At 40.5% G+C, this 11,520-nt stretch overlaps 1 protein-coding gene across 1 annotated transcript in view; it reads left to right on the top strand.

Moving 5' to 3' along the window:
- Window positions 1-441: 441 nt before the first annotated feature.
- Window positions 442-11,520, top strand: part of eml5 (EMAP like 5) — a 33,460-nt gene continuing 22,381 nt past the window's right edge. The window contains exons 1-4 of the mRNA XM_037695363.1: window positions 442-995; window positions 7,422-7,581; window positions 9,382-9,480; window positions 9,791-9,859. Of these exons, the coding sequence (XP_037551291.1) occupies window positions 799-995; window positions 7,422-7,581; window positions 9,382-9,480; window positions 9,791-9,859 (525 nt within the window). The 5' untranslated portion in view covers window positions 442-798. The remainder of the gene's footprint in view (window positions 996-7,421; window positions 7,582-9,381; window positions 9,481-9,790; window positions 9,860-11,520) is intronic.

Below are 11,520 nucleotides of genomic sequence, written 5' to 3'. Positions count from 1 at the left end.
ATATATAAAACTGAATACAGACCATTCATAACTGATTTTAACATTAGGCAGAATTTTTCCCAGCGAAAACAATCGAACAAATTTGGCAGGTCACTGTACCATATAATATCCACTTTTATTTCTTAAATACGAATTTTAGTTTCAGAAATCAATATGGGTTTTTCTCTTCTTAGATTTACATTTATGCTTTTACACTTGGAAAACGTTTAAAATAACTGAAATGTTCATGATGGGGAAAATTAATTGCTGAAACATTTTTCCTCGCAAAAATGAATGTTTAAAATTTATTAGAGTCGAATATCCTGTGTACATACTATATGATAAATCGACTTTCCATAAAACAGAGTCTTCGTGACGCTTTCTCTCTTAAGCGCTCGCGGATGAGCTGAATAATGTGATTGGGCGACAAATTCTTACGTCACGATTGTAGGCGGTGCTTGTGGAAATACCGAACAGCTCCATCTTTGTAAGACTTGACAGGAGCTTTGATCTGTGTCGAAGAGGAGCAAGAAGCCCGCAGCAGAAGAAGTACAACCGGACTCTCACAATGAAAAGAACAGCGTAGAAACCTGCTCTTCGAAGAGAGACATTTTAACCCATCGGGCAGTAAGTCTATTAATGTCAACAACCCTTTAAAAAAATGACTCACTTCAGCTGGACTGGTTAAAATCCGACGGAACTAATGGGACGCGCGGGCTTAAAATAAATCCAGTTTTGGTTTTTTTTTTGTTGGTGAATGAGAGTTTATTTAAAAGCCTACGTGACAGCGACGAAGAGACACAGACGGGAAGTGCGGAGATGGCTGACAGAACTGCTCCCAACTGCCACCTGAGACTGGAGTGGGTTTACGGATACCGGGGACACCAGTGCCGCAACAACCTGTACTACACCGCCGCCAAGGAAATTGTCTATTTCGTCGCGGGTGTGGGAGTTGTGTACAACACCCGGGAGCACAAGCAGAAATTTTACCTGGGCCACAACGATGACATTATCAGGTATTGTTATAACGACACGTTTGGTTTCAGCACCGCGGACAGCGGCAGACTTTCAGCAGCAATGACAGTGTTGACATTGTGGATGCTGGCGTCACCTTGTTCAGGTGTAACGTGATATTTTACAGCTTCACGTGAATGTAAATGTAGTTGGGGCGTCCTCACTGCAGGACAGATGATGCTTCCAGTCAGCTTTGCCATTTACACTATCAGAGATTACACTGCTGTCACCAAATGTACAATTATCAAGCCATTATCAGTCCAAATAACTCAAATAATGTAATTTTTAAGGTAAATATGCACCTGCACATGACTGTCCTTGAAACCTGTGTGACTTTGTGTTTTTCCATTTCTGCATGGCCAGACAAAACCTGTCATTCATCAAATAATCTTGCTTTTTTTTTTTTTCTGTCTCAGCACAACTATGACCTGTGTCCAACGCCTCAGTGCTTCTTCTGAGTATGTGTGTGGATAGGTTGGCCTGGAGATGACAAGCTTTATAAAGTGTGTCGGTAGTCAGCTGGGCTCTTGCTTCATTATTAATCACACAATAGAGAGGGTAACCCTGCGCTGCCCTGTGGGCAATGCTCTTGAGTTTGAACACAGGGAAGGCACTTACTGAACCACATGTGTAAAAAAAAACACATAAAATAACCCAATCTCTGAATTCAGTCATCCCTACTTTAAGCTGAGTTTCAGACTATACAGAATAAAAATAGCAGGTTTAAAATGTGGTAACTCTGACTCACATGATTTGCATATTCCTTGTCATATGCTTTGCGCTTCTTTTACTCTGCCATAAAAAAAATAAAAAAATCACCCGCAGAGAAGTTTTTTATAAAGATTTGCATCAATCCAAACTGTTCCTTGCAGAATTCCCCTCACTGCATAATTCAGACACTGGATCCCATGACAGCAGGGGTCAAGAGTTCATCCTCTTTTTTCAGTAATTTGTCACCCATCTGCTTTGATATGAAAAAAATATGATGTGTGAGCCTTTAGGATCTTTTAATTCGTTTTGTTTTATTGACACCAAGTCCTCATAAACCTTTGATGGGACAACCAGGAGTAATAACCTGTAGATGCAGTGCAGAATACGTGCTCTCATGTTGCACTATATAATAAATGCACAAAGGCTGTACTACACAAATTACCATTTTATTGCTATATTTATTTATTTTCAGCTTATTTTTGGGGTGGTTTATCTAACATAGGTGTAAGTTAGCTGTTTTAGGTAGTTTAGTGATATATTTGAGTGTTAATAACCTGGATGGGTGAGTGTACTGGTTAATTAATTGCAAAACATAAAAGATTGATAGTCATCATAATATCAAAAAGTGCAATATTATTATTGTAAAAGACAGTTTGAACACAGCAGGCTGTCATATAAACATCTGTCATGCATCACGTTCTACATGCCTGTAATATATTCAGTCAGTCAGGTGGCCACTCTTTACTGGAGAAGCTCAGAGCAGATTTATAGGATAGAGGCTGAGATATAAAAGCTCACAGTACAGGATGTGGTGAGCAACCTAGTGGCAAGCATATCAGCTGCTAAATTTTTGCAAACCATTTTGTCATCATAACATCCAACCATGACACTGCATATTGTTTCCCTAATAATCTGCAGCCTTAGAATAAATTGACATAATAGTCTCTGTTTTTCCTGTCTCATCTTGCTCCAGTCAAGCTTTATGTCAGTCAGAAAATTAAAGAAAGTGAAAATATTGCTAAAACTTTGCAATCGTGTGTCTCTTCTCTCTGCAGTCATGCTGACATGCAGGACACGTACCGTACACACAAACTGACACGTGAGCATGGACACATTTAGAAATAAAATTTATACTCGAACAATGAGCAGCAGTTTTGAAAAAAAAAAAAAAAAACTAACAAAAAATAAATAAAACCGACCTCAGAGATTCTCACAAATATTACTGTGGAATACTAGAAATTAGGAAGGAAGGTTTTTGTTAATAAAAGCAAACCACTGAAGTGTGGAAGGATGGTAGGACTACAGTCAGGCCAGCCTTCTCTAGTTATTATTTCATGGGTTCGGTCTTTGATGATGTCTGCCTGTGTTTCTTCACCTCCCACTGAGGCTGGTTTGGGTTTCAAAGATTGAGGAGTTTTGCAAAAACAGATCAAAAACTGTAAAGTTAAATAAGTTTGATATTAAAATGGAACCATGTTTGCATGCTCATTTAAAAATACAAGAAATACCGGTCCTGTTCATGATACAGTTTTTAACGTTTCATCATTTCTGACGTTGTTCTAAATTATTCTCAAAGTCTCAGTGTGAGCAGTACCAAGACGGTGTTTTAGACACAGGAAGGCAGCCTCCTACTCCAATATCTTTTAATCTTTTTGATGGACCACAGCCAGCGTTATATTATAGAAGCCAGATCCAGGCTGGGCTGGTTTTTAGCTTGCAGAGGTGCAGTAAATACAGCTTTTGTCAGTTCAGCTGCAGAGTTCATGCATTAAATGTGTCACGTTTTCAAAGAAACATCTTGCAGGTTTAATCCGAGAAGTGTCTGAGAAAACCAGAGAGTGAATTAGTTCTATATACGAAGTCAAGTAAACTTTATTTATAAAGCACATTTAAAACAGAAGCTGTTACCAAGTGCTTCGCAAAAAAATTCAAGGAGAGTAATCTAATGGGAAAAAATAAAAACAACGATAGTGCCGAAAATTAATTAAAAACATCAAAGAATAACATAGAAACACAGAGAAAAAAAAAACCTAACTCAACTGTGTGAAATGCCAGACAAAACAGATGTGTTTTTAGCAGAGATTTAAAAATGGGAAGAGAAGTGGCCTAATGTTCGGTGGGGGCAGATTGTTCCAAAGTTTGGGGTCCATGACTGAAAAATACCAATCGCTTCTGAGCTTCAGTTTTGTTTTTGGAACAGTTAAAAGCAGCTGATCAGATGATCTCAGGGCCCGAGAGGGAACATATGGTTCCAGTAGCTCAGAGAGATAAGGGGGTGCAAGGCCATTGATGCACTAGAATTTTAAAATCAGTTCTGGTACACACAGGGAGCCAGTGAAGGGAGGACTAAACTGGTGCAATGTGCTCAAACCTACGAGTTCCAGTTAAGAGCCGAGCTGCAGCATTTTGGTTGAGCTGGAGACGGGAAATGGAGACCTGACTGACCCCAGCATATAGTGTGTTACAGTAGTCCAGTTGGTAAAGACATGGATTAGTATTTCAAGGTCAGATCAGGACAACACTAACTTAAGCTTAGCTATCTTCCTTTACTGGAAGAAGCTTTTCTGCAGAACAGAGTTGATTTGTTTATTAAATGTGAAGTCAGAGTCTTAAACCATCCTGAGATTTTTAACAGACTGCTTAAGATATGGCTGAAGGGAGTCCAGGATTACATGATCAGAGGCAGTGATTGAGCTACGGCTAAACACAATGACTTCAGTCTTCTGATCATTAAAACCTAATAAATTTGAATCCATTCATGCCTCAATGTCTTCAATACATTTTAACAGAGGATGAATAGAGCAAGAAGTATTTGGTTTTAAGGGCAAATAAATCTGACAATCATCAGCATAACAATAGAATGAAACACCATGCTTTCTCAGGATAGACCCCAAAGGGAGCAAATAGAGTGAAAACAGAAGGGGTTCAAGAATCAAGCCCTGTGGGACACCGCATGAAAGAGGCACTGAGGTAGAGACACTATTACTCACCTTGACACAGAAACTCCTGTCACTCAGGTACAAGCAGAACCATTCTAATGCTGCACCTGTAATCCCAACCCAGTGTTCCAACCGTGATATAAGGATACTGTGGTCAACAGCATCCAAAGCAGCAGTAAGGTCCAGGAGCACAAGTACCACAAGCTGACCAGAATCATTTGATAACAGAATGCCATTACAAACCCTCACCGAAGCTGTTTCGGTCCTGTGAAGTTGTTTAAAACCAGACTGAAAGATCTAAAAAATTCTGTTCCCATTCAAAAACTCATTTAGTTGAATAAAAACTACTTTCTCCAGGATTTTGGAAAGAAAGGGAAGTTTTGAGATTTGTCTGAAATTTGAGCAAGTTGAAGGGTCAAGTCCATGTTTCTTAATTAATGGATTTACTGTTATTAAGGTTTTAAAAAAAGTGAGCATGTGAAGACAGCTATAGAAACAATCCAAATATTCTTATCATTTAATCTTTTTTGTTTATTCTTGATGTTTTGTTGAGATATTTTTTCCCAACATATTGACTTGAGCTTTAGTTTCTGCAGAGTTCTTGTCTGTATATAAGAAGATTATTATACTAATACCCTTTAATGCAGCCAGAATGATTTGAGCTCTCCTTTACCCGTTTCTTTAGCAATAATTCAAAGCTGAAGTCTTGGGTCATCTTGTCAGTGAGTTGCATTTATCCTCCTTTAAGAAATCTGGAGCTTCATATATTTTAGTGGTCATACCTACTGTGGATTGCTTTAAGATCCTCTTACCTAATTAGGATGTGAGAGTTTATTTACTCACTGTCCTGTTTGGCCTAATTAACCACTTTTTTAGATGAATTCATTAAAAACTGTTGGTAAGATTTCAGTGTGGCGTAATGATAAATATCACTAACCAAAGCTGGTGGGTTAGTAATGTATCATGCATTATCAAAATATATGTCATTAAGGATGTGAAAAGCATCTCTTTATTAGAACCGACACAAAAAAAAATCAGTATTATATATTACTCTTATTATAAAGCAATTTGCTCTGAAAAAAAATGTTGCAAATGATTGTTTTGTTTTGTCACAAACCAAAGATGTTCAAGCAATAATATATGAGTCAATTCACAAACCAACAAGGTAATTTTATTTTATTTTGCTCATTTATGAACGACTGCTTCATGGAAACTGTTTTATTTATTTATTTTTTTAAGCGTAAACCCAATGTTTGAAAGATATTTTTCAGTGTTTTTGGATTTTTGATCCTGGAAGAGAATTTAAAGTAAATCCGAGGTGCACATTGCTGTATGTTTTATCAGGCATGATCATTTGTGACTTAAGCGTTTCATTAAAATGTATTTGCCGATTTCCTGGAAGCAAAATAAATATTTTTAGCTGTCCTGTGACTCTTGTGCCACGTTTGCATCTTCACCTTGAGAAATCATCCCCTGAGGCTGTTTATTTGCCTTAAATTTCCATGAAAACAAGCAGTTTAATTGCTGCAGTATTTGCTGTAGCTACTTTTGTGCTTCTGCAGTTGGCAGATGGAAGGCAGCCAAACAGCCATTGCTTATATCAAACAGAGGAGCCGTGGCAACACGCTGCAGGCAAAGTCATTAGTGATGGCATTTAGCGAGCTCTTCAGATGGAGGAATGTAAGTGAGACAGTGATGCTGTAGCTGGCTCAAAAAGCCTGTTTGTTTTGCATTCATTAATATCTTTACACCGTGCATAAAAACGCACAATACAATGCAAGAATCAGATAAAAGTTTAAATCTGGATTTAAAGTCCAAGTGGATATTTTTGTGTTTGCTCCGATTTCAAATCTGCCAAATTCACTGAGCGGTACCTGCTCTCAGCAAAGTGGCTTTCATTGCTGTGTCTGTCTGCATCTCAAAGTGGTCCAATCTTTTTTTTTTTTTTCCCCTGAAAGCTATTTTTAGCCCATTTGCTCTGATTATATAAGTAAAAAAAAAGTAAAATGAGAAAATTGCCAGGTTGGAGAAGAGGCTCAACAAAGCCAAGCAATGGACGAAAACACTTCATCGCCGGTTGAACACACCTCAGCTGTCAGAGACCTTTGCCAGGTCAATAACGCAACACATTTCAAATACAGTTACTAGTCGTATAGAAAATTCACACTGTAAATGTTGGAAAACAAGTGATGTAAAAGTGTGTGTCGTGACAGACGGAGCAAGGCCTGGATTAGAAAATGAGCAGCTTGCTGAACTTCAATATAACGAGCTCTGTGACTTATAAAGGCAGGGACAAAGAAGAACGGTCAGGTGAACGAGGAGTCAGTTTAAAACAGCAGGCAGCTAGAAGGGTTAGGTGCAGGGAGGTTTGACTGAAAGGGAGGGTGGGATTATGTAACTGTTACAAATGTGATGAGGGGAAACTCGGGACGAAAGGGAGAAGGTGAAAGGAGAGGATGGTTCAAGGAATGGGCAAGACAAAGGAGAAAGCAGAACTGTTTCACCAGTCCTGTTTGGGGTGTTTTAAACTAGCCCTGAACGAAGCCAGGCTGCGCACGTGTGTGTTCGGGCGTGACTGAGTTAATTCAACCATGTCACCTCATCAAGCTGCCCCTCTGATTCCATAGTGCAGACTTAATGTGCTCATCTCATGCCAGTGGTTTCTGCTGGCAGGGTGAATCCCCCAGCCACCCTCGGCACACGCAGGCGAGCACGCAAACTGGAACACTAACCAGATCTTTTTCTCTCTCCTCTCTTTTGCTTTTGTTTTTTTTGCAGTTTAGCGCTACATCCGGAGCGAGTTTTGGTGGCCACGGGGCAAGTGGGCAAGGAGCCTTACATCTGTGTGTGGGACTCCTACACTGTGCAGACTGTGTCCATCCTGAAAGATGTGCACACTCATGGGATCGCCTGTCTGGCCTTTGACCTTGAAGGACAGGTGCGGTTGTGAAGCCATATTTAAACGACAGCGATACTCTGTCCCAGAGGGACAACATTAGGAAGAAAGAAGTCATTGCTTTAATGGTTTTACAGGAAAACGATCAGCCGCAGTGTTTAATTTGATTACTTTAACAGGACAGTGAGGTAAATGTAGAGAAACATAAGCAGCAAATAGAATTCAGTCAGTAAAGTCTGCAAATTTTTATTATTTTTCTTCTTTTTTTTTTAACCATTAGGTTTACGATTGGTTAAAAATTAAACACAGCCATGTAAAGCTCACATTTTAAAGGAATTTTTAACTTCCACCATGAACGTTTTTTTCCATTAAGAGACACAGAGAGGACCTTTTTGCCTTTTTTTTCAGGCTTTGAGCTAGAGCTTTAGATCAAATGCGACAGTGTTCAGCAGCGCTATTTACTTCCTATCTATTCGTTTTCTGGATCAGGGGAAGTGAGGGCTGAACTCGGGACAATCCAGAGGAATCTCTGGTGGGTTTATCTTGCCCATCCATATATATATATATATATATATATATACACAGTCATGTTTAAAACACCTCTTGTAGAAATTGGACATCATGTGCTGCAGTTCTGCTGTCACATAAAAAGAGTAAAATAAGTCATAGACTTTGTTCTGCTTTATTCTTGCTCTCACTGTTTTGGCCAGTTTAGCTCATCTCACCTCGTGCAGTAGTTTAATCTAAAATTCAACCTCAACCACCATTCGTTAAGCTGCGCTCATCTCTGGAAATGCTTGTGATTTGCTAATCATCATATCATTTGCAATAAAAAGTGATGTTTGGCAGCACAGAGCTGCTGCCTCTCAGCGAGCAGGTCCCTGGTTCAAACCCCGGTCCAGGGGCCTTTCTGGGTGGAGTTTGCATGTTCTCTCCGTGCATGCGTGGGTTTTCTCCGGGTACTCCGGTTTCCTCCCACAGACCAAAAGCATGCATGTTAGGCTAATTGGTAACTCTAAATTGTCCCTAGGTGTGAGTGAGAGAGTGAATGGTTGTTTGTCTCGTTTGTCTCTATGTGTCCCTGTGATGGACTTGCGACCTGTCCTGTACCCCGCCCCTCGCACAGTGATTGCTGGACATGGGCACCAGCGACCCCCGTGACCCAAAATGGAATAAGCGGGTAAAGATAATGGATGGATGGATGGAAGTGGTGTTTGAATTTTAAAAAATGCACGTACTTTATATTTTTTCACAGTACCACCAAAAAATAAATAAATAAAATCCCTTCTTGCACTTTCAGAAATGACTAAAGTTGTATGTAATAATTTCCACAGAACCTCCAGATCATCAAACATTTCATCTGGAAACCGTAGATGTTCAGAAATGTATTGTAACCCATCCAAACGCTTATAGATGGCTGACAGAGCATCCGAGCTAACCATTAGTCACGTGGTTTGGCTGTGCTTCTTTACACAACAAACTGCCTTATTGCAAGTTAAAACTGCACAATGCCTCACTAGACACATAGCTGAGCACTGATTCTGCAGCGGATTAAAGAGGGCATCCCTTATCATGTAAAGTAAGCTGCAGAGCAGAGGAGGATTTCCATGAGAGCTGATCTTTCTTCTTCTGCTCCACTGATGCTGCCTACTCAGTCAGCTATAGGTGGCTCCTCTGGCAAACACACTCAAATGTGCTCACTGGAAGTGCCAGAGGCCGGACAACTATTCTCCTCTGCTCCGCAGCCATTATTAGCCCTTTGATCATGGCTTGCTGCATCATATTGACGGTTTGCAAGCATCGGTTCACTCCGTGAGGTGTTTGTCTTTGCTCTCTTCGCAGTGTCTGGTGTCCGTGGGCTTGGACTCAAAAAATACAATCTGTGTGTGGGATTGGAGGAGAGGGAGGGTTCTGGCAGCCGCTCCTGGACATACAGACAGGGTAAAGACTTTCTTCCCACCAGGTCTCCGTCATGAGTATCTGTATCGACTGCTTCAGTTAGCTGCAAATGCAGGATGAAGCACCTGCATGATAAGGACATAAACAAGTTAAGTCTGATAGATGGTGGGTTTTGCAGAGCCTGGGAGGGTGCATGGCTAATGAAAAGGAATTTTAAACAGATGAAACTTGGGCAGCTGTTGTTTTTCTAATTCAGGCTCGGATAGTGCAGACATGCACATTTGTTTTCATTTGGTATATTTGTGATGCAAGAGTATTAATATTTAAAGTGCTGAACGTGTTTTCTTCACAGATATTTGACATATCGTGGGATTTGTATCAGCCGAACAAGCTTGTAAGCTGCGGTGTCAAACATATCAAGGTACGTCCATTTTTGGTCAGAAAATTGCAGCAAATGCCCAGTCAGCTGAAGTTTTCCCTCATTTTTATCTTTAAAAAAATACTATAACGTTTGTTTGATGGATTTCATGTCAATGCATCTCCATTTCTTCTTTGCTTTATTTCCACGTTCAGATCAAAGTCCTAAAATAGATCTATTCACTTTATTCCAGAGCCCATGGTGATCAGGCACTTAGCATAAGTAGGACAGGCAGTGACTCAGAGTCTCTCCCCTCAAATTTGTAGTAATCGGCACTGCAGAGAGGAAAAATGTTTTCTTTTCTTGGGGGAACCATGACTCTGCCACTCTGCCCACCCCGTCTCTGCTTCGGCTCGCTTCATTCAGCTTTTTAAAACCCTCGACACTACAAACTGCAGCTGGGCCCGTCCACTTCCATTTCCCATCTCCATCGCTTTTTTTCATACACAAGTGGTGCGCGTGACTCTCCAGTGAGTGAGTTAATGCAGGGAGTCTTCACCAAGTCCTCCCTGGGGGTATGTAGTTGTATTCACAACCACAGAGGCGTTTTTGTTCCAAAACGTTGGAAGAAGAAGGAATTATAGCTACTGTACAGACTACCGTACTTATTCCTCGCTGTTGATTCTGTTATCTCAGTCCAGCTTGACTCTTCTCTCCTCTCATAGAAATCCCCTCCACCCGCACTCATCCTCGTGAACTTTTTCTCCACTGCCATGACACAGAAATCCCCTCCAGTTGTGGCATCCCTCCCCCTCAGTGAGTCCCTGCCGAGTCCTTCAGCCCTTCCCCTCCTGCTTGTCTTCCTCTCTCACTTTCCTCCCTTCTGGTTTTCTGATGCCCAGGCAATCCAGCAATTGTCCCACATAATTCCCCAGAATTCACCCTGCGGACCATGTGACATCTGCTGCTTCGGCCTGTGCTCGCTCAGCGATTATAGCACTCAGAGCGTACAGGAGATTTAGACCCAGTAATCCACTCACTATCAAGCTGAGGGAAATACAACCTTTGAGAAGACACGTTCCACCTCACACAGACCTGTTTGTATTTTGAATTCTTCTGGACAAAATATTTTACCATTATCTTCCTAATGATAAATTATTATAAGTTATTTAAGGACTGTAGTGCACTGACTCCCAACCTTTTTGTTGTCTAAACTATGATTTGCAGTCTTTATTTTATTGCTTGAGGCCTAAAGAAGAAGAAAAAAAAACTTCATTTAACATCCTGATGCATGCTCAATAATCCAGGTAGAAAAATCTAAAAAAGTTAAATCTGGTCCTCTGGACATTCAAAAAAACAAAACAAAGCAAATCAACAAAAAACGTTTCAACATTTTTTTGTTGATTTGCTTTGTTTTGTTCCTCGCTACTTCGCAGTTCATTTATCCCGGACTTGCTCTATCGCGGTTTTTCATAGTAAGTTTGGACATGACACAATTGGCTGATTGATGGATGAGCTACACGATCGGCATGGATTTTAAAATTTAAATAAATTATTTTAAATTACTTAGCACCTGCTGCACCTGTGTGCAGCACACAGCTGCAGGAGAAGCTTCTTCATGCAGCGTGTCAAATCGCTGCTCTCCAGCGGAGAAGTGGGCGTGGCCGAGAGGCAGGGAGCTGAAATCATGACATGCTGTGCTCTTTTAGAGCGTTTAAAGTTTA

The sequence above is a fragment of the Nematolebias whitei genome, chromosome 21, assembly GCF_014905685.2.
Source record: "Nematolebias whitei isolate Nwh7 chromosome 21, NemWhi1, whole genome shotgun sequence".
Lineage (NCBI taxonomy): Eukaryota > Metazoa > Chordata > Actinopteri > Cyprinodontiformes > Rivulidae > Nematolebias > Nematolebias whitei.
The sequence above is the reverse complement of the archived record's forward strand: the minus strand, read 5'-3'. Positions and strand labels throughout refer to the sequence as shown.